Here is a 24514-nt window from a genome sequence, read left to right as displayed (position 1 = left end):
AGTTCAAATTCTCTCTCCTTTCAAAGGTGATTTTAGTTTTGGGAAAAGCCAGAAGTCACAGGGCACCAAATCCAGTCTGTAGAGGGGCTAAGTCATCTGGGTGATTTATAATTCATCAAAAAACTCTGCATGATGCATGAGCTGGCGTGTTGTGATGAAGCTGCCAATCACCAGTTGCTCATAGCTGCAGCCTTCTGTATCATCTGAATAGTTTCCATGGAGAAATGTTCAAGCTTAATGCAAAATTCGATGCACATTTGTTGCTCTACTCACTCAGTCACTTTGAATGTGATAGCCACACAGTACACAGGCTCACTCAACTGTGTCTGCTGTCCCCACTGACCAGTACAGTAAAGTCATCATTGTTTATGCATGCTCATTCCAGTCCACTCTCCTTGGCTGCCAGGTTACATTGATGTCACACAAACCATTCTTACTATATTAACAATGGTTGGACTTTTTCCAGACAGACCTCATATATGAGTAGCACATAAAATAGATTATTAAAAAATAAGACTTGAAAAATGTTGAAGAAAATTAGTAAGACCATTCAAAATATAAACAACATATTAGTAACTTGATAGGTGTGGTTCAGTGGGCTGGGTGTCATTCCTCAAACCAAAACATTGCAGGTTCGATTCCCTGTTAGGACACATGCCTGGGTTGCAGGCTTGATCCCTGGTTGTGGGTGTGTGCGAGACAACCAGTTGATGTCTTTCTCTCACAACATCAGTGTTTCTCTCCCTCTTTTCTTCCTCCCTTCCCCCGTCTCTAAAAATAAATAAATACAATCTTTTTAAAAATCCTTTAAAATGTTTTTTAAAAATGTATTGGGAAGTAAACTAGAGAAGAAAATATTATATTATCTTTTTGAAAGTGGCTGAAAAACTGTATTTCAAATGTTTTTGATACTTTAAAGTAGCAAATACTAAATACTTATGTTAAAATGATATTGAAACTAATTCCCCATGAAACTTTAGAATATCTCCAACTTTATTGCAAATTTCAGGCCAGTGCCTCTCCCAGTCCTCTGCCATACCCAATGTACCCAAGTTCAAAGCCAGTCATATTTTTAGGATCAAATGCGATAGTGTGCAAAATTGCTCTGAAAAATATAAAGTCATATACAAGATACTATTTTTTAATTGTATTACTTATGGCCTACAAATAAGTAAGAATGTATAGGCTATAAATTTTAAAATCTAAGGCTCAATATTGAGAATAACCTAGAAGAGAAAGAACTTGCCCTTTCAGATATTTAAGTACATTACAAGAGTATCCTATTGAAAATGTGGATTGACCACATGCACTTACCAGATTTTCCTTCTCAAACCCACTAAAATAACAGTAAAGGTAAAAAGTAATCAAAACACTAAAAGTACAGACAGAATAAATATACTGAAGTATACTGACAAAAGCAAATGAAAGACTTCAATAACTTTTTGAAGACAGTACATGAAGTAGTAACCTAAGGAACTAATACAGAAATGCTTATAAGTGAGTCATTACTCCTTGGAATATCTGAAAGACTCACTATTTGGAAGTGGAAGGAGGATTCATTGACGTTTGCATAAAGCTGGCTGGAACCTGAGGCCCTTCCCAAATCTGTGTCACTCAATGGAGGTTGAAGAGATTGAATGGGGAAAGCTCTGGACTTGGCACACCAACACAGCGGAGGGCTTGGCCTGAAAACAAAATGACTAAGTGAAAGTCTAACATCTAGCTCTTTTTTTGCTCACTAGTAGCAAAGCATTCACACACACGTGCACACACACACATACACCCCCTACACCTACACTTCTCAGAAAACACTGGAACATTCTTTTCTCTGAAAAATACTAAAAGCTCCAGAGGAAAGGAGTATGTCCTTTGGACATTCTAAATAGTGATTTCCAACATTTTTCATCTCAGGGCATACATAAACTAATTACTAATATTCTGTTGCACACCAAAAAAATATATTTTCTGCCAGTCTGACAAAAAAATATAGTTTTGATTCATTCACACCAGATGGCTGTAGTTGTGTTGGATGTTGTCATTTTCTTATTTGACCGTCTAAGGAAAAAGAGGTCAGTGCCCCTAAATAAATAGTCAGGTATTGAATGTTTAAAATTTTTTGCAGCACACAAGTTGAAATTTGCTGTTCTAAAAGGGTGAGTTCTTGCCCTGGACAGTGTGGCTCACTTGGTTGGAGCATTGTTCTGTAATGTCACTGCTCCAAGCAAGTGGGTTCAACTCCTGGTCAGAGTATATGCCTGCGTTGTAGGTTTGGTCCTGGCCGGGGTACATACGAGAGGCAACCAATCAATGTTTCTCGAATCCATGTTTCTCTCCCTCTCTCCCCCTTGGGTGAAGATAAGAAATAGCAAAAATAAAATAAAAATAAATGGATGAATCCTTGCCTATTCACAGTAGAGTAAAACTCACCAATAAACAGGCTCACTCATACACACAAAGCTTCCAATCAGCTTTTTATAGTCTTATATTGAGACCCAAAGATCACCAAATATCTGAGGAAAGACTCCGTCAAGAAAGACTTCTGAACTAAACCAACAAATAGAAGAAATAATAGTTGAAAGGAAACAAATACAATATAGGGAGCAAAACAAAACATAACCCTCTAACTAATATCCTCAGAGGGATAAGTCAAGACACTGCTTCTGGTGGGGAGGGGACAGATTATCACTTAGAAAGCAATAAAAAAAGAATAAGAAAGAACCTTTGGGCAAAAAAATAGTATAGCTGACATTTAAAAAATTTAAATAAAAGAGTTGAAAAATAAAAAAAAAAACTTCTCAGAAAGTAGGACCATAAAAAGGGTAAGAGAATAAGAGATGATCAAGGAAGTCCCATATTTGACTAAAGATTATTCTAAAGATTGCCTAGGGGAAGAAGTAATTGAAATAACTAAAGGACACATCTTTATATAAAAAGATCATGAAAGTTTTAAGAGAAAAAGATCACAAACAGAGCTTTGGGAGTCCAAATAAAAGCAGATTTCTCCGACAGAAGACAAAAACCAGCCCGAAAGAGCAAAGAAAAGAAGGCGCAAGATGACAGCTGCGCAGAGCAAGCTGCCCGCATGCAGGCAGAAGATGAAAGAATCTGGAAAGGAGCGCTCCAGGAAACATAACTGATATGTTTGAGCACATCACTCGCAGTCACATGGCAGAAATGTTAGAACAGTAAGGAAAAATGGTATTCAGAAAATTAGTAAGTTATAGTAACTTCAACAAAAGTGAAGAGATAGGATGTTCAAAAAAGAAGGAATGGTTATAGGGCACTATTGACTAGGCTGTTTCAATACTTAATAGTTCGCAGTAACATAAACATTTGATTTAATAAAAACTATAATATAGCTATTTGGGGAAGGACATGTGGAGACCGTGGTGGAGAAGGACAGCTAAGTCCTCATTTACCATACAGAAAGTAGGTAGGTGATGCCTTAAGTTAATAAATCAAAGAGCAGCAAATAAGCATTATGTATAAGAATAGCAGAAATTAAGAAGAAACAAAAGGCTTAACGGTAGGTGCCACTGGAGATTGGAATTGGGACACGAATGCTTTTGTGCATTATAATCCTTTAATATATGACTTTAAAAGTCATGTATATGTACAAATTTAATAAAATAATGACAATTTTAAAAAATCTACCTGAATATGAACCTTACTCATTAAAATAGAATGATACACCAAAACAGATAGAGCAGTGAAATAAGTGGAAAAAAATCCACAGAGACCAAAAGAATATAAAAGAATATAGTATATGATCAAGTTATACTACAAATTACCACAAATTGGTAGTTTAAAACAACCACCAATGTAAGAATGTAGTCTTTCACACTCCTGGAAGTCAGAAGTCTGAAATCAGGTGTTAGCAGGGCTACGCTCCCTGGGAGGCTCTGGGGAGAAAACTTCTTTCCCTCTTCCATCTCCTGGTGCTGCTGGTTGCCCTTGTGTAGTGGTGACGTAACTCCAATCTCTGCCTCTGTGTTCACTTCACCTCCTCCTTCTCCTCTGTGCCTCTATTTAACCTCCCTCTGCCTCTGTCCAAAATGAGGACACCCCCCAGTTGGCATTTAGGACCCTCCCAGTTAATCCAGAATAATCTTATGTCAAGATCCTCACCTCAATTATACCTACAAAAACTTTACCACACAAAGTAACATTCACAGACTTCAGGAATTAGGACCTATTATCTTTGGGGGTCACATTCAACTCACTACAACCAATGAAGAATGTCAGATCAGTAGGAAAGGGCAATATTATTCCATATATATTATTTGGACAACTATCTATTCGAAAAAAATGTTTGATTCTTAGTCAATGTAAGGATGGTTCAAAATTTAATTATTAAAACCTTACAACATTACCATGTGAAAATATAGATGAATGATTTATAATTTAGGATCAAGAACCTTTCTAACATGGTAACTAACACACGTGAAAATCATTTAGATAGTAGAAATTTTAAATTTATATAACAAAATTGACCATAAGCAAAATCTGAAAAATAACTGGGTAAGTAAGACATGTGGGAAAAAATTCAATATTTTTATGTTAGAGAATTCATAACTATATAGTGAAAATACAAATTTACCAACTGAAAAATGAGGGCAGCCCTGGCTGGTGTGTCTCAGTTGATTGAGTGCTGGCCTGTGAACCAATGGGTCGCCAGTTTGATTCCCAGTCAGGGCACACGCCTGGGTTGTGGGTCAGGTCCCCAGTGGGGAGTATGCAAGAGGCAAGCATGCACTGATGTTCTCTCTCTCTCTCTCTCTCTCTCCCCCACTCCATCCCCACCCCCATTTAAAAATAATAAAATCTTAAAAAAAAGGACAAAACAAGAATAGGCAATTTATACACACAAACACTTCAAAAGTCCAGCGAATATACAAAAATGTTATTTAATCTCTTTTGTAACTAAATATGTACAAATGCACAAATGAAAAAAAACCACTTTCATCTGTCAGATGAGTAGTGATTAAAAATGTTAATAGCTTGTGGGAAAGATGAGGGAATGAGTGCATGTTTGCATAATTCCTTCCCCTGACCAAAATTAGAGAAGGAAACTCCTATGCACACTGGCTACACCTGTTAGCACTACTGCCAATGAATCAATGTCAGTACAATGAAATTTGAAGCATAAAGAGGATGTCCAGTCATGACAAGGTAGTTTAGTTGGTTAGAATGTCATGCCAATACGCCAAGGTTGAGGGTTTGATCCCCAGTCAGGGCATACACAAGAATCAATCAATAAATGCATAAATAAGTGGAACAACAAATCGACGTTTCTCTCTCTCAAAAAAAATCAATAAATTTTTTAAAAGTTAAAGAAGTCTAAATCTGATATGCATCTCCTCTAATCTCAATTTGGCAAACTGAGTGGGTCCTAACCTGGAAACATGAGTCCTTAAAGGCATAGCAGGAAAACTTATGGAAGAAGTAGACAGCATTCCACTTGGTGGCTATCCCCCTGTCACAGGCTAGCAAAGAAGACTACTCAAGAAGGAACTGTGATGTTTAAGGTGGGGAATGCTTCTTTTCAACTGTCCTGGTTTTCATGAGGATGGATTTTCCATAAGTATTCCCAGCCTCTTGCCCTTATTCCCTGAAGTATGAAATCTGACTGATGAGTTTACCATTTACATTTCCTGACTGGATAGAGCTAATTTATCAAAAGTCTAAAACTTAGGGAATTTAATCCCTTTTTTAAAAACCTCTTAATCATCACTTGTGGCCTAATCAATTTGAGGCAAAAGTCTCCCATAAGTTGTCTTTTATGAAGACTCAAACTTTCCCTCGGGTGAGCAGTTCCAGTTCTGAAGTATTACAACACCACTGATACCATACAAACATACCTTCCAACAGCTCTCTCAAGAATAAAGCTGATATTTTTATCACCATCTGCTTTGTTCCTCCAACTACAGCTAAATTGGTTCCAATCTCAGGAGGAAACAAAAAAGGCAATTAGTATTATATACTGGGTTCCCTAAAACCTACGGTGGCCAAAATGTTTTTTATTTTCCCTGCCAAGAGGCAAGTCATGGCTGTAGAGAAACAGAAACAGCCGGCTGGGAGTCAATCTTGCACAGCCAACTAAAGTAGACTAGTAAGAGATACACGTTAGCACTGACCTGCCTCTGAAACCAATGACTAGTACATGTCTGTGTGAAACTGCTCAGAGAGAGAGCATATGAAAACTGTCTCCAAGCAGCCAACTAAGGAAGAGAGATCACAATAATGTGTCCAGTCTCCTGTGCCAGCCTCTAAGGCAGTTATTTTAATGGCCCCTGGAAAGGGGTTTTCATGCATTTACACAGCTGCATGAAAATAAAAAGGACAGGTCATAATGTGAAAAAGAAAAAATATATAAACATTTGAAGAACTGCTTCATAAAATATCAAGGAAAAACTGCTCTGAATGCTGACATATAAAACACACCTCCATAAAACAGATATTTTAAAATAGCTGAATGAAGCAAAAGATATTAAAAAAGAGGCAAAAATACACAAAACTGAAACCACATTAGAAACAACTCCAAGTAGAATAGATAATTCAGAAAACCAGGTTAATAACATGGATGGCAAGCCTGGGAAATCATTCAGAATGGAGATTACATGATAAAGGTGCCTAGATTCAAACTATACAGATAGAACAAAGATGATAGATTTGGAAGAGAAACAACTGAGATCTAACATAGTAATTATTCTTGAACAGAGAGAGAAAAACACATAAAACAGCTAAAACATTCAAAGAGATAAAGCTAAAAATTGAAAGGGCTCACTATGTCCCAGGAAAAATTAATAAGGAGTGATTAAGACCAAGATATATTATAGAATGTTGCTGAATTTCAAGGATAAATAAAGAAGGCTATTGCCATCTAGACAGAAGAAACAGGGCCACCTACAAATTAAATAATTTAGGCTGGCCTCAGACATCTCCTCAACAACGGCAACATTAGATAATTGATAAAGGTGAGTAATGCGTACGGTACTAAGAGAAAGGGAATATTACATGGAATTTTCTACTTAGCTAAAATACAATTTTAAAGGGTATAAAACTTTCCACTGTATGGATGTGATATAATTTATTTAACTAGTCTATCATTGAGGAATGTTTAGATTGTTTTCAGAATTTTATTATTTCAAACCATGCTGCAATAAATAAACATATATGTATTATTTGCAAGTATACCTATAAGATAAATTTCTGGAAGTATAATGGCTGAATCAAAAGATATATGTATTTTAACTTTTTTCCATTGTGTTAAACTGGCCTCCATAGAGATTTCAACATTTTTTAGGCCCACCAGTAATGCAAGTGTTTGTTCACCAAAACTGACCAACACACTGTGTTATTAAATTTTCTGATATTTTAGCTTATAGATAAAAATTATTTTTGGTAAAGTAATGATTTGCAATTATCTTACCATATTTCATCAATTGAAGGCACCATCATTTGAAAGGGGCATCATTATTTTATACATCTCTATATAAGAGCTACAAAGTGAACCGTGCTTCTAAATCATAAACTGTCAGATACATAAAAGTTCAGATATCAGAAATGATTTTAGAGATGTGAAACTATGAACAGGTGCTTCTTAGGATCAATCAAATATGGTATTTGAGTACGACTGAATACTTAGAAAGGTTTTTTAAGATATGCAGTAATCAGCCCTGGCTGGTGTGGCTCAGTGAATTGAGTGCCAGCCTGTGAACCAAAGGGTCACTGATTCACTTCCCAGTCAGGGCACATGCCTGGGTTGCAGGCCAGGTCCCCAGTAGAGGGTGTGTGAGAGACAAGTGGTTAATGTATTAGTGTTTTTGTCCCCTTCTTTCTCCCTCTCAAAATAAATAAATAAAATCTCTTCCCCAAGGGTAATTGGAACATTCACCAAAATAGACCATAAGCTAGACAGAAAAAAATCAATAAATATAAATGTACTGAAATAATATAGAGTATGTTCTATGACAACAACATCAGTAATTTAGAAATCAATAATAATGCTCTATCTAGGAAATTCCCAAATGTTTGGAAATAAAATAACACATCTAAATAAATAATGGAACAAAGAAATTACAGAGAAATTTTAAAATATTTTAAACTAAATGATAATGAAAACACTCAACTTTGTAGGGTGCAACTAAAGCATGCTTACAAGAAAACTTACAGCTTTACAATGCCTATGTGAAAGGAAAAAGATATAAAATCAATTACTTATACTTCTAACTTAAGAAGTGATAAAATTAGACCCAAAGTAGAATAAATAAAATAAAAACTAAGTGTAGCAATCAGTGAAATATTAGAAAACAGGCAAAAATGATAGAAAATCAATAGTCAAAAGTTGGTTTATTAAAAAAAAATAATAAAATGATAAGCTTCCAGCAAGACTGATCAAGCAAAAAAGAAAGAAAAATATGAATATGCAATATCAGGTGGGAAGAAAGAGAATGGTAATGGTAGAAAAAGAACTTCACCTTTATTGGAAATGTTTTATTTCTTTATTCAAAAAATACTTGAAAAAATATGACAGTGTTAGCAACAGTTAATGTTGCTACTGTAAATATGTATACTGTAGTAATTTAGTCTTTGTTTTTAAATAATAACAATAATGATAATTGCCCTGACTGGGGAGGCTCAGTGGATTGAATGATGGTCTGTGAACCAAAGTGTCACTGTTTCCATCCTCAGTCAGGGCATATGGATTGTGGGCCAGGTCCTCCGTTGGGGCTGTGTGAGAGGCAACCACACACTGATGTTTCACCCCCTTTCTCCTTCCCTTCCTCTCTCTCTAAAAATAAATAAATAAAATATTTTAAAAAATAAAAAATAAAATAATGACAATAATGATAATAACAAATTATATAGAAAGTGACTAACTTTTAATGGTTAATATTGGATCCAAGCAGAAGTTTGAAAAGTATGACTTCAGAAAAAAGGAAAAACTTAAGGGTTGAATGAAAAACTGACAAAATAGACAAATGCAAGAAGGGAATAAGGATATTATTAAATAACAAAAGCCACTTCCCATGAGGAAATATTTACAGTGATACATATTTAAAAGTCACACATCTCAACTGTTATTTTTAGAGAATATAAAAAGATAAAATTTTTATATTCTAAACATTTTAGAATAAAGAAAGTTTTTTCTTTATTCTAAAGTGCTACAGTGAGTACTAAAAAAGGTAAACTATAAAAATAAATTTTAGATATAAGATGTATCACAAAATGAAATCACAAGTTTGACAGTATAGTAGAACAAAATAATACATTACCTTTTTATATCTGATATTTAATATTTTGTCCTAGTCCAGTCATTGGTATAAATACTATTTTATTGTTTTATAATAAATGTAACAAAAACGTGGCTTTCTGAGGCAGTGAAAGACAAATACCATATGATCTCACCTTTAACAAGAACCTAATCAACAAAACAAACAAACAAGCAAAATATAACCAAAGATACTGAAATTGAGAACAGGCTGACAGTGACCAGAGGGGAGAGGGGAGGGAATTTCAGGGGAAAGGGTTTGCAGGAAAAATTATAAAGGACACAGGGACAATAACAAGGGTGGGGAGGGAAACAGGAGGGAGGTGGGGAGGGCTGGAAAGGTGGGGAGGGCTGGGGGAGCCGGGATGGGGGTAAAAGGCAGAAAACTGTACCTGAACAACAATTAAAATTTTTTAAAATGCTGTTAAAAAAGAACCCAAAAACGTGGCTTTCTAGTTTTTCCATCAGCCTGTTTTCAGCTTTTGCACTTTGGACTGGTTGATCTCTGAGCACTCATCCAACTCTAAAATTATGATGATTTGTCTGGAAATTATAATTACTTGTAATGAGAACAATATCTTGCATATAATTATTTCAATGGCTAGATGAGCACTAATTTTCACTATTAAATACATACAGAAATTTCAGAGAATACTGGGTATGTTAGGCACAGACAACATATATAAAAGGATTAAAAATTTGTCAAATAAAAATATTTATATAATATTAGATGATTATTTAGCCAACAAATGCATAATTAAGTCCTACTAAAGCCTGAGGCACTTGTGGCTACTCCATTAATATTCATGTGAAGATGACTAAAGTAATATCATCTTACGGTACATTGTCTGAATCAGAACCAAATGAGGAAACCAAAACCAGGGTTAAGCGTTATCTTCCAAATAACTTATTTCACAGGGAACTACAGTTTATAATAGTTTTTCTGCTCTGTGCATCATGATCATCCACTACATGAAAAATAATCCCACCCCTTCTATTGGCAAACCCACAGTATCACCGATTGGTTGCCAGGATGGATTTTCCCCCTCCCCCAACCCCATCCCCCCACCTTTCTCGGGAGGCAGGCATCTGATCCATGACATCATTTGGGCACCTGTTCAGATGGTCAGTGTTTCCACAGGCGGATCCGCGTGCGGCTGGGTTCAAGGCCCCGGCTCCAGTATTTGCGCGTGGAACCCCACCGAAGCTCGTGCATTTCGCTGTTCGCCGTAAACCGTAAATTTACTTATGTTTTGTTTTTACACACCGCTCGCCACTTAGTTTCTAAAGAAGGCATTCCCATTTCAAAATAATGACATAAGAATAACCACACCAAAAGGAGGTCAGCAGGAAGGCACCTAAAGACTGTGCACACTGGCCTCTAAGGGAAGGATCTTGACTTCGAGGGAAATCACTCAAACCAGTGGGCACTGCTTTCGTCCTGGGAGGACCCTGCTACAGCTCTGCCCCAAGGATCTCAGATAAGGGGGGAGGGCCGCAGGGGCCGAGGACTCCGTGTGTGCGTGAGGCCCCTCCCGCTGCTTCTCCACCACGGGCGTCGCCAGGGAAACCAGGGGTTTGGCCGCTGGGCCGGGGCAGCTGCGGAGGATGCTGTCGGAGGGCCGCAGGGGGTGAGATGAGGCGGCAGGGAGGCCAGAGACACTCACCTCAACGCCGTAGTCTGAATTGGCTGGTCCACCGTCCCTGGGGTAGCACTCTGCCTCGCGGAGTTCGTCTCAGCACCCGTTCCTCTGCCGCCCACGAGCCAGGCGACACCACCTGGGCGCCCCTGCAGCCCCGGCCCCTCCACACCGGAGCGCGGAGGTGTCGCCCCGGGGGCGCAGGAGGCGGGAGATTCAAACCCAGCAGCCTGGCGCCGCGGTGCGGCTGTCCTTGTCCACTGCCACCTCGCCCTCTGCTAACTCACCGGGCCCTGCCTCTCAGTCCCTCCTTTGCATTGAACAAACTCTGGACCGTCTCTGCTCCTCCTTTCCGAGCTCCTCTTAATGAAGTGAAAGGAATGAAATGTAAACTGAGCCCTGGACCTTCCCGAATCCTCCGGAGCTTCTCAGTCCCGGTGCCAGGACGCAGGAAATGCTCGCGTGCTATATTTTACTCTTGTTTTGAACGTTCGAAGAAGATTAAGTTAAAAACTGTTAATAACTGACCTTGAATGCGCATAATTTATTACCATATATGAGGCTTCAAGAGCAAAAGGTAAAGTTTGAGCCTAAAAACCTCAGGAAAAAAATGGAAATAAGGCAAAAGAAGGCAAACCACATTACTGGTGGAAAATAATTAAATTTCATACTGCTTTATTTTTAATTTTATGTTTTTAGGATTTCTTTATTGTTAGACTATTACTGTTGCCCAAATTTTTCCCCCTTTGGCCACCTCTGCCCAGCCCGCCCAGTCAGTCCCCACACCGTGTCCATGGCGGTGGGCCAGTGGGCCATTCACACGTGCTCAGTGACTAGTCCCTTCTCTTTCTTTCCACCGTTATCCCTCTCGCCTCCCTTCTGGCTGACAGTCTGTTCCATGTTTCCTGTCTCTGGTTCTATTTTGCTCCTTAGTTTATTTTGTTCATTAGGTTCCTCTTTTAAGTGAGATCGTATGGTATTTTTCTTTCACCCCCTGACTTATTTCACTCCACATAATATTCTCCAGATCCACCCATGCTGTCGCAAAGGGTAGGAGCTCCTTCTTTCTTTCCGCTGCATAGAATTCCATTGTGTAAATGGACCACAATTTTTTGATCCATTCATTTACTGATGGGCATCTAGGTTGCTTCCAGCACTTGGCTATTGTAAATAGCACTGCGATGAATGTAGGGGTGCATAGGTTCTTCTGGATTGGTGTTTCAGGGTTCTTAGGATATAATCTCAGCTGTGAAATTGCTGGGTCAAAAGGCAGATCCATTTTTAGTTTTGAGTTCCATACTTTTTTCCACAGCAGCTGCTCTAGTCTGCATTCTCGCCAACAGTGCACTAGGGTTCCCTTTTCTCCACATCCTAACCAACATGTGTTGTTTGTTGATTTATTGATGATGGCCATTTTGACAAATGTGAGGTGATATCGCATTGTGGTTTTAATTTGCTTCTCTCTGATGGCTAGTGACATTGAGTATCTTTTCATATGCCTATGGGCTCTCTGTATGTCCTCCTTGGAGAAGTATCTATTCAGGTCCTTTGCCCATTTTTTAATTGGATTGTCTGTCTTCCTGGTGTTGAGTCACATGGGTTCTTTATATATTTTGGAAATTAAACCCTTGTCTGAAGTATCATTGGCAAATATGCTGTCCCATACAGTCAGTTCCCTCTTCATTTTAATGATGGTTTCTTTAGTTATGCAGATGATTTTTAATTCGATGTAGTCCCATTTGTTTATTTTTTCCTTTATTTCCCTAGCCCTAGGAGATAAAATATCAGCAAAAATATTGCTACATGGGATGTCTAAAATTTTACTGTGAATGTTTTCTGCTCAGATTTTTATGGCATCAACTTATATTTAAGTCTTTATCCATTTTTAGTTTATTCTGGTGTATGGTATACGTTGGTGGTCTAGTTTCACTTTTTTTCATGTACCAGTCCAGTCTCCTAACACCATTTATTGAAGAGACTATTTTTACTCCATTGTATATTTGTGACCCCTTTGTTGAATATTAACTGACCATTGAGGCATGGGTTTAGTTCTGGGTTTTCAATTCTGTTCCATTGATCTTTGTGCCTGTTCTTATGCCAGTACCAGACTGTTTTGATTACAGTGGCCTTGCAGTATCATTTTTGTGTGTGTGTGTTTTTTAATCAAGTATTGTGATCCCTCCAACTTTGCTCTTCCTTCTCAAGATTGCTGTGGCTATTTGAGGTCTTTTTTGATTCCATATAAATTTTTGGAGTATTTTTAAAGGTTTTATTTATTTATTTTTAGAGAGGGGAAGGGAGGGAGAAAGAGAGAGAGAGAAACATCAATGTGTAGTTGCCTCTTGCATGCCCACCACTGGGGACCTGGCCAGCAACCCAGGCATGGGCCCTGACTGAATCAAACCTCAACTCTTTGGTTCACAGTCCAGTGCTCAATCCACTGAACCTCTCCAGCCAATGCTGGAGTATTGATTTTAGATCTGTGAAATATGCCAGTGGTATTTTAATAGGGATTGCATTGAATCTATGGATTGTTTTGGGGAGTATGGGCATTTTAAGATGTTAATTCTTCCGGTCCATAAACAGAGTATATATGCTTCCTTTTATTTGTATCTTCCTCAATTTCTCTCTTCAGTGCTCTATAGTTTTCCGAGTATAGGTCTTTTACTTCCTTGGTTAAATTTATACCTAGGTAATTTATTTTTTCTTATTGCTATAGTAAATGGGATTTTTTCTGTAGTTTCTCTTTCTGATAGTTCATTGGCGTACAAAAATGCCATCTATTTCTGAATATTAACTTTGTATCCTGCTACTTTGACAAATTCACCTATTAGGTTGAGTAGTTTTTCTTGGTGGAGAGTATAGGGTTTTCTATATGTACTACATGTTGTCTGCAAACAGTGACAGTTTTACTTCTTCCTTCCAAATTTGAATGCCTTTTATTTCCTTTTCTCGTCTGATGGCTGTGGCTAGAATTTCCAGTACTATGTTGAATAAAAATGGTGAGAATAGACACCCTTGTCTTGTTCTTGATCTCAAGGGAAAAGCTTTTAGTTTTTGCCTATTGAGTATGATGATGGCAATAGGTTTCTCATATATGGCCCTAATGATGTTGAGGTATGCTCCCTCTATTCCTACTTTGCTAATTGTTATCATAAATGGGGCTTGGATTTTATGAAATGCTTTTTCAGTATCTATTGGTATGATCATGTGTTTTTTGTCCTTCATTTTGTTTATGTGGTATATAACACATAGTGCTTTCTTCTAAAATGAGCAAAAAGCCCTGGCTGGTGTAACTCAGCCCTGGCTGGATTGAGTATGGGCTGCGAACCAAAGCATTGCAGGTTCGATTCCCAGTCAGGGCACATGCCTGGATTGCAGGCCACGGCCCCCAGCAACTGCACATTGATGTTTCTTTCTCTCTTTCTTTCTCCCTCCTTTCCCTCTCTAAAAATAAATAAATAAAATCTTTTAAAAAATAAAAATAAAATGACAAAAAAATATCAGCTGTCCTAAAACTTTACAATATGAATTAATTACAACTATGACACATAGGCTAGCAAGGGAATAAAGCTTGCATAACTGAAGTCTGTAATATCATGAAAGACAAGATGGGGTGTCATTTAGAATATTATTACAAAGCACTTACCTTAAAAACCTGAAAAACCTGTTTTAGAAGAGGAAATGTTTAGGCTATTTATACCACAGAATTATTTGGGCTGAAAATATTAAACTGTCTTTAGATTAGGAATTCTTACCCTAAGATATATGGGATTTCAAGGAATGGGTAGATAATTGAATATTCAAAAATTTAGTTTTTGTTTTTTAAAGAATTCACAGCTTCCTTCAGATTCTCCTTAAAAAGGTAAGAATTTTCATTTGGCAAATATGATGATTGTTGTTCTTCCTTGGATCTTTTCTGACTTATTCCTGCTAAATCTGGCCTCCCTCCTAAGGGCAGCTCCCTCCTCTCAACAGCTCTCCTGCATTGTAATTATTAACCTGTCTGTGCTCCAGTTAGAGGCTGAGCACCTCCAAAGTGAAAATTGTATGCATTTCTGTAGCCTTATCTAACCCAGTGGCTAATACATACTAGGTTGGGAATGAATGTTTATCCAATCAATAAATGAACAGAAACAAAGATAGTAATTGACAACTGAAGGAGACAGTATAAAATATTGAAAAAGAACTGAACGTTTTTCTCCCCAAAGAAAAAAATGATAAGCAAAATGACTTTGAAAATTTTACCACACACTGGTAGCGAGTTCCTTAGCATATTTTAGGAAATGCTTGGTCCAACAGGATGAAGTTTAACTCAAGAGGATATTAAACAAATAGCTTCTTCAGCTCAATCTGAAGCTGAGAAAGATCCAGAAAGGAACACCAGGAAGTAAGAGTAGTGACTCTGGGCCAGGTCTGTTAGTTTTGTTCAGTTAACTGGGAAAATTACCAAAAGATATACAATGTTTCCAAGTCACCATAAAACGTAGCATTTACACACAATCCCTTTTCCTCCCTTGGGAAATTGGAAAAGTCTGTATTCATGCTGCCTGTCACTACCAGAACAAATAAACAGAGACAGGGATTGAATTTTTATGAGCGCTTTATTCAGATGGCTGGCAATCTGAGAGGGCAGTGGGTTATGTATGTGAACAGACCATCTTCCCCTGAACTTTTAGAAGCAAATTTATATGAGGAAACATGGGAATTTGGGAGGAGGAAATTCCTAAGGGGAGCACATATGTGCAGACATGTTGTTTCTCTTGGAAGGACAGCTGACAGGGGAGTCACATAGCTTCTTCCCAAAGTAGTTCCCTTTCTAGTGTTACCTGCATTTGCATTAGCATTCCTTTCTTCCCAGGACACCTGTGGTTTATGGCCAGGGAAGCTATGTATTCTCTGGTTAAGGAGCAGAAGTATAAACCATTTGCTCTCCAGTGTCCATGGTTAAAGGAGATGAGGTCTTGCAATTCACCAGCTGGCTGTAGGTTGCTCAAATTGGTAGGCCTTGTTTGATATTATTGCCTGAGTTTCCCTTTCCACTAGCCCAGGAATTTTCCTAGCTTCTTACTATCCTGTCTAAGCAGGTCACTAAGAAAAGTGTGCAAGTTGGGACACAGTATAGAGATGGTTTCAGGAAACAAGGTGGAACCACTGACACTTCTGGGTAGGAATCAAATCTTCTTCCTCATGGTATTTCATAAATGTTTGTTGGATTGATAAGGAAATATTTAAATAGCTGGTACTACTAGTCCCTTATCATATGAGGCAGCCAGAATAGTTAAAATTTAGTGTTTCATAAAAAACCTATTTTAGAAAACAAAATAATTTAATACCACATAAGTACTTTTATATGGATTTAATTTTATTTAGAAGTATAAACATTTATAGAACTGTTACTTAATTTTCTATCAACATAGTAACAGATTTATCCTACTAAAAAGTGTTTTCCTCCATTGTAGCTTTCTTTATGGTAGCTAGAAAAGAAGACCACTAGATGGCTTGGAATGTGGGGCTCCACAAAGGACGTTAGGACTCAACCTGGAGTCCTAATGTCCTTAGGGAGCAATGATCTTTACTTTTATTTTTGTACTATCAAGCAAACCTTTGATTAACTGCCCAATAAAACCTCAATTGATATTATAAAACATATTAAGAATTCTACTCTTTTGCACTGTTTTACTTTTATAAGGATGAGGGGGTCTATTGAATCCGATGTCATGGAGATAGTTGCATTTCCTCAGGATGTTCCACTTTGCAATCTGTTTGATTTTATCAAGGAAGTCAGAAGTAATGGGTCAGTGGCAGTCCTATTATGCATGCATGCATATAGGTTATGCTTGGAGGGTTACCTTCCCAGATGCCCTCACTAGTAGTTACTTATATATGGCAAGCTAAACATGCTCTCTGTCCCATACTTCAGTATTGTTTATTCAAGTAGGGCTAGATTAGGGACCGTGTTATTAAAATGAATTTTTAATGTGAAATGTTACAGATACATTTAAAAAAGTATTTCCACCCCCTGAAACAACCATTGAACTTAACATGGTATTATTAAGCCTCAGGCATGTTCTTTATACTTTTACTAACTATATATAGAATTATTTGACATGTTTCTAAATTTTCTGTCAGTATCTGTAGTCTTTATTGCTTAGAGGCAAGTCTCCCTGTCTCCTTCACTAATTGTATACCTTCACACTAGGTATTTAACCTGTCTGGGTTGTGGTTTCCTTTCATAACATGAACAACACAATTCAAGTGATACGAATGACAGGATCATTTCTGAAGTTCCTTTTCTCTCATATACAGTTCCTATATGAAAATACAGAAATGGATCTTTAAAGTATACATTTATACATTACACCAATACATTTAGTGATAAATGTATTTTTACTAAAGCTAATTGTAAAGGCAAATACTTGCAAGGCTGAACATAACATTATGGTAATTTGGTACCAGTAAATGCCACTTTAACTTATATATATAACTTTTCTTCCATGCAGGTGAACACATTTGCACACCTATTCTTTGCATTTATAAAAACAATTGTTCTTTTCTATGACTTTCAGAATTGGAAAAATACATACTGGTTGCATTCTAGTTGCTTCAGCAACTCTAGACTCAGATAAATGTAAATTCAAATCCTGACTGTTTGATGGCTGCATGAAGTCAGCTCAAATAACTTGTTATGGGGGGATAGTTTTTTGCCATCTTTATAAATACTGCCAAAAAATAATTTATGTCCTCAAACCTGCAAATCAGTAAAACTAATACTGTAACAAAGCCAATCTAATTCTATTAAACAAACAAACAAAAAAGCTTAACACAAATATTTTCCCCTTACCAGAGGATATGCTTATTGTGTTTAGAGAGAGGGGAAGGGAGGGAGAAAGGGAGAGAATCATTGATGTGAAAGAGAAACATCATTCAGTTGCCTCTTGTATGTGCCCCAACTGGGGTTGGTGCCCACAACCTAAGCATGTGCCCTGACCAGGAACAGAACCATGACTTTTCAGTTTATGGGATGAGTTTCCAACCAACTGAGCCACACTGGCCAGGGCAAAATACCTTTTCTAAGGTATTTTGGTTTACATAACAAAATAATAATTAACATTGTTAATACATTTGATACTAGAAGTCAATTATAGTAAAAAAAAGTCAGTATTTTTTTTCTATTTTCTTAATTTTGATCATTGTTCAAGTACAGTTTTCTCCCTTTTACTCCCATTCCATCCCACCCACTCAACCCTCTCCACTTCCCTCCCATTATCACCCTCCCCCTAGTTTTTGTCCATGTGTCCTTTAAATTTGTTCCTGTAAATCCTACCCATTCTCTCCTGAAATTCCCTCTTCTCTTCCCTCTGCTCACTGTCAGCCTGTCCTCTATTTCAGTGTCTTTGGTTATATTTTGCTTGTTTCTTTGTTTTGTTGTTTAGGTTCCTGTTAAAAGTGAGATCATATGGTATTTGTCTTTCACTGCCTGGCTTACTTCACTTAGCATAATGCTTTCCAGCTCCATCCAAGCTGTTGCAAAGGGTAGGAGCTCCTTCTTTTTGCTGCATAGAATTTCATTGTGTAAATGTACTATAGTTTTTTGATCCATTCATTTACTGATGGGCATCTAGGTTGCTTCCAGCACTTGGCTATTGTAAATTGTGCTGCTATGAACATCGGGGTGCAAAGGTTCTTTTGGATTGGTGTTTTAGTGTTCTTAGGATATAGTCCCAGCAGTGGAATTGCAGGGTCAAAAGGAAGATTCAGTTTTAGTTTTCTGAGGAAATACCATATTGTTTTCCATAGTGGTTGTACCAGTCTGCAATCCCACCAACAGTGCACTAGGGTCCCCTTTTCTCCACAACCTCTCCAACACTTGTTGTTTGTTGCTTTGTTTATGATGGCCATTCTGTCTCATGTGAAGTGGTATCTCATTGTGGTTTTAATTTGCATCTCTCTGATAGCTAGCAATATTGAACATTGGTTCATATGTCTTTGGACCCTCTGTATGTCCTCCTTGGAGAAGTGTCTGTTCAAGTCCTTTGCCCATTTTTTAATTGGGTTGCTTGTCTTCTTAGAGTGTAGTTGTGTAAGTTCTTTATATATTTTGGAGATTAAACCCTTGTCTGAGGTATCATTGGCAAATATGTTTTCCCATATAGTTGGTTCTCTTTTTATTTTGATACTGTTTTCTTTATCTGTGCAAAAGCTTTTTATTTTGATTAGGTCCCATTTGTTTATTCTTTCATTTATGTCCCTTGCTCTAGGAGACATGTCAGTAAAAAAGTTTCTGCGTGAAATATCTGAGCTTTTCCTACCTACGTTCTCTTCTAGGACTTTAATGGCGTCACGGTTTATATTTAAGTCTTTCATCCACCTTGAATTTATTTTTGTAGAAGGTGTAAGTTGGTGCTCGAGTTTCATTTTTTTAAAAATGCCAGTATTAAAGTGACTAAAATTTGTTGTAGCTGTTTTTATACCTGGTAGTTTCTAATTAGCAACATTTGAATATCACTTGCCTAATGAAATCTGATTCCAATTAGTGGCTTTTTAAAATAAAAAAGATATTAACTGAATATCTCTTGCATATGCATAATCTTAAAATCTCATTATTTTCCTTTAAGAATAGAAGCTATGATAGTATATATCAAAGATTAATATTTTCCTTTATATTTGCCTTATATAAGTTCTTTTTCAAAAGTAGAATACATCAAAAGAATTTTGTGAACAGATTTCAAAGTTATCAGAAATTCCCAGATTGCATTTGTTTTGTTTTGCAGGGTTATTTAATTATGTGTATTTTATATTAATTTAAACTTCCATTTGTCTTCCTCCTGATAATGCTAGGAAGCATTTCAATATGAGGGGTGACCCCCCAAAATCTGGAATTTATTTATAAAAAATTGTACATTTTTTCTTACATATTTAAACTTCAGTCACCTTCCAAGTACTATTTGATACAACACACCTATTGAGATGTTTTTTTCCACTGCTCAAAAACAGTTTTTGAACTCATAGATTTTGATGCCTTTTAGTGCTTCTGTCGGTTTTTTGTTTCACCTCTTCCATATTGGCAAAATGTTTCTCTTCAAGGACCCTGTTTCACTGGGGAAACAAACAAACAAACAAACAAACAAACAAAAAGGTTGCCTGGGGCGAGATTGGGTGATTGGGGAGGGTGGAGCATAGGGGTCCTGCTGTTTTTGGTCAAAAACTGCTGAACACTCAATGCAGTGTGGGCAGGTGCACTCATAAATCACCCATCATGAAATGGGCAACTGCACTGAAAGACTCTTCAAAAAAATTAACTGAAGCTGAATGCAGCCTCTCACAACGCTAGCTGGTACACTGATACAGATGGGTTCTTAGAACACTCACCTAACAGGGGAAGCCTGTACTACAAGGAGCCCACCCTCCAGAATGTAATTCCATTTCTCGGGTTCCCCCTCATATATTACCATGCATTGTTGACAGTAGTTCCAAAATGGTCATTCTAAATTCAAACGAAAAGAATATGGCAAAGCAAATACTGGTCATCTACTCATAGAAAAGCTACTGTAATGTTTTCCTACATTCTACATAGAATAAACAAATAACTAAAGTTTCTACCCTAATAATCTCTAGGTAGTCATCACAGTCAGGTTTTACTTATAGTATAGTTTTGGAAGGCAGCTTTAATTTTATTTTTTATTTTTTAAGATTTATTTATTTATTTTTAGAGAGAGGGGAAGGGAGGGAGAAAGAGAGGGAGAGAAACATCAGTGTGTTTTTGCCTCTCATGTGGACCCCACAGGGGACCTGGCCTGCAACCCAGGCATGTGCCCTGACTGGGAATTGAACTAGTGACCCTTTGGTTTGCAGCCCATGCTCAATCCACTGAGCTACACCAGCCAGGGCTGGAAGGCAGCTTTATTTAAAAAAGGAAGACAAAATTAAACTTCTTAGCATATGAAGAAATATGCTCATCTTCTTTTATCACAATATTTTTCACCTACCATTTCTGCTCCTTCTGTGGTGCTCCCTTGCCAGAAATAACCTGCATCTCCACCTCCCCAGTCAATTATTTGTCCACATCTGACTCAAATGTCATTTTACAATGCCTTTTTTGACAGCCAGGTTGCTGCCCTCAAAGCTAATAGCTCCCCTCTCTATGCTATCCTTCTACCTTACATTTACATCTGTCTTTGCACTTAAAACACTGTTGTAATTAATTTTTTTAAGAATTATGTTTAGAGAGGGATAGAAACTGATTGGCTGCCTCTTGCACATCCCCAACTGGGCACTTGGCCAGCAACCCAGGCATGTGCTCTGACCTGGAATCAAACCTGGGATCTTTGGATTCGCAGGCTGGTACTCCATCCACTGAGACAGGGCTTTTTTCTTTCTTCTTTTTTTTTAATTCATTAATTTGAGAGAGATACAGCAATTTGTTGTTCTACTCACTTATAAATTCATTGGTTGATTCTTGTATGTGCCCTGACTGGGATCAAACCCACAACCTTGGGGTATTGGGATGATGCTCTAACCAACTGAGCTACCTGGTCAGAGCTGTAACTAATTTTTAAATGAGTCTCTCCCATGTGAGTGTGAAGGCACTCTTTTTGAAGGCAGTGTCTATGTCTTGTGGTTTTCTTCCCCCTCTCCTCCACCCTGGCTCAAAACCTGGTACATGGTAGAAGTTCAGGAGTTTTCTTTGAACTGACTTATTCGACAATGAGATATATTTTGAGCCTAATTTTAAATTAGGACATTTATTGTTAAATGGTAAGAAAAGGAATTCTTTAAACTCTATTTGATGAAGTAAGAGCAAATATCAATGTTAATGAACTGCATTACTGTGGCGAGACAGCATAAATAGCACTGTGAAGGCCTGCAGGTCCTGGACAATGCACTTTCTGGTTCCTAACTTAACCCAGTACTAGGATAGCAGCTTCACTTATTTCTCCACGCGAGTCTTAGGATAAATTGATCCAATTAATGCCCTGTCTCTGGTGTAATTAAATGTAGGAAAATGGATCATTGACAAGGAGGCTTAGTTTTGAAGAAAAGGTGGAGCATGAGAAGTAGGAGAAAGTTTTAAGAGGACTAAGTCTTTAGGCTTCTGTGGGCCTCATGTTTTTCCTGTGGTGGAATAAATCTAACCACTTGAGTTACACAAGGTGAGAGTTTGGCAGAGATCAGATAGTCCTTCTCTAAGAGACTTGGTAACTAGTGTTATATCCATCCCAAAGAACAATGCCTGACCCAGCATTATATTCTGCCTTAAAACCAAGATTGAGAGTAGATAATGGACCTGTACTTGCTGCCACTTCCTTCTTTGTCCTTTATCTTTTTAGGCCCCTTTACTTTTACTTTAACCACCTAGTGTATGCATACTACATTTGCACAACCCAGGTGGGGTGAGTAAAAATATTTTCAGTAACTCTGTCTGTAAGGCACATTCAGGGATCATCCGAAACAGGAACATAAATTTCTTTCTGTCCCATGAAAATTAAGATTTCCAGGAACTACAGATAATGATGAAATTTACACCAACCTGCACTAAATAAGAAAAACAGATTTTGGGTATGAATTTTCCAGTTACCTTTATTCACTTTTTGGGCATTAAAATGTACTGTCATTAAGAAATGATGGAGGGACCCATCAAGATGGGCCATGTTCACAAGACTGTGAAGAAGGAGGCCTGGGTCATCGAGAAGTACTACATGTACCTGGGCAATGACTTCCACACCAAGTGCATGTGCAAGATCACCATTATCCCCAGCAAGAAGCTCCGAAACAAGATAGCGGGCTATGTCACACACCTGATCAAATGGTTTTATCCATGTGTCCTTTATACATATTCCTGAAAACCCTTCCCCTTTTACCCCCATTATCCCCTCTCACCTCCTCACTGGTTACTGTCCATTTGTCCTTAATTTCAATGTCTGTGGTTATATTGTGCTTGCTTGTTTTGTTGATTAGGTTCCACTTAAAGGTGAGATCAGATGGTATTCATCTTTCACTACCTGGCTTATTTCACTTAGTATAATGCTCTCCATTTCCATCCGTGCTGTCACAAAGGGTAGGAGCTTTCTTTCTTTCTGTTGCGTAATATTCCATTGTGTAAATGAACCAGTTTTTCAAACCATTCATTTACTGATGGGCACTTAGGTTGCTTCCAGCACTTGGCTATTGTAAATGGTGCTGCTATGAACATTGGGGTGCATAGGGTCTCTTGGATTGGTGTTTCAGGGTTCTTAGGGTATAATCCCAGCAATGGAATTGCTGGGTCAAAAGGCAGTTCCATTTTTAGTTTTCTGAGGAAATTCCATACTGTTTTCCACAGAAGGCTGCACCAGCCTGCATTCCCTCCAATAGTGCACTAGGGTTCCCTCTTCTCCACATCCTCTCCAATACATTTATGATGGCCATTCTCAATTGTGTGAAATGGTATCTCATTGTGGTATCTCTCTTTAATTTGTATCTCTCTGATGGCTAGTGATGTTGAGGATCTTTTCATAGGTCTCTGGGCCCTCTGTATGTCCTCCTTGGAGAAGTGTCTGTTCAAGTCCTTTGCCCATTTTTTAATTGTCTTCCCAGTATTGAGTTTTATGAGTTCTTTATATATTTTGGAGATCAAACCCTTGTCTGAGGTATGACTGGCCAATGTTTTCCCATACAGTTGATTCTTTTTATTTTAATGTTTTCTTTAGCTGTGTAGATTTTTATTTTGATGATATTCCATTTGTTTATTCTTTCATGTCCCTTGCTCTGGGGGACGCATCAGTGAAAATATTTCTGCGTGGAATATCTGAGATTTCCTTGCCTGTGTTCTCCTCTAGGACTTTTATGTCACGACTTCTATATAAGTCCTTTATCCACCTTGATTTATTTTTGTAAGTTGGTTGTTCAGTCTGTCGTTTCATTTTTTGTTGCCATGTAGCTGTCCAGATCTCCCAACACCATTTGTTAAAGAAGCTACTTTTACTACCATTGTATGCTTGTGCCCCCTTTGCCAAATATTGACCATAGAGACTGGAGCGTATTACTGGGCTCTCTAATCTGTTCCATTGGTCTATGTGCCTGTTCTTGTGCCAGTACCAGGCTGTTTTGATTACAGTGGCCTTGTAATAGTTTGATATCAGGTATTGTAACCTCTCCCACCTTGTTCTTTTCTCAAAATTGCTGCAGCTATTCAGGGTTATGGTTCCATATAAACTTTTGAAATGTTTGTTCTATATCTGTGAAATATGCCCTCGGTACTTCAATAGGGATTGCATTGAATCTGTAAATTGCTTTGGGTAGTACGGACATTTTAATGATGTTAACTCTTCCAATCCTTGAACGTGGCGAATGCTTCCATTTGTTTGTGTACTTAATTTCTTTTTTCAGTGTTGTATAGTTTTCTGAGTACAGGTCTTTTACCTCCTTGGTTAGGTTTATTCCTAGGTACTTTATTTTTCTTGTTCAGTGGGATTTTTTTCTGTTTCTGATATTTCACTGTTGGTGCACAAAAATGCCTTTGGTTTCTGAATATTGACTTTATACCCCATTTTGCCAAATTCACTTATTAGGTCTAGTAGTTTTTTGGATTTTCAAAATACATTAGTTTTTTTAGATGCCT

General features: G+C 37.6%; 1 protein-coding gene across 2 annotated transcripts in view; it reads right to left on the bottom strand.

The window, feature by feature from the left end:
* ICA1L (islet cell autoantigen 1 like) overlaps positions 1-11162 on the bottom strand; it is a 45548-nt gene extending 34386 nt beyond the window's left edge. Inside the window, exons 1-2 of one of the 2 annotated variants that reach the window (XM_045854668.1) lie at positions 10942-11162; positions 1535-1685 (exon numbers count right to left, since the gene is read on the bottom strand). In XM_045854668.1, the coding sequence (XP_045710624.1) occupies positions 1535-1572 (38 nt within the window). In that variant the 5' untranslated portion in view covers positions 1573-1685; positions 10942-11162. The remainder of the gene's footprint in view (positions 1-1534; positions 1686-10941) is intronic. The other variant, XM_045854677.1, reaches the window with a different exon arrangement.
* Positions 11163-24514: the final 13352 nt, after the last annotated feature.

This window comes from Phyllostomus hastatus, unplaced genomic scaffold, assembly GCF_019186645.2.
Source record: "Phyllostomus hastatus isolate PE091 unplaced genomic scaffold, TTU_PhHast_1.1 phas_contig_137, whole genome shotgun sequence".
Classification (NCBI taxonomy): domain Eukaryota; kingdom Metazoa; phylum Chordata; class Mammalia; order Chiroptera; family Phyllostomidae; genus Phyllostomus; species Phyllostomus hastatus.
This window is presented reverse-complemented; position numbering and strand designations above follow the sequence as displayed.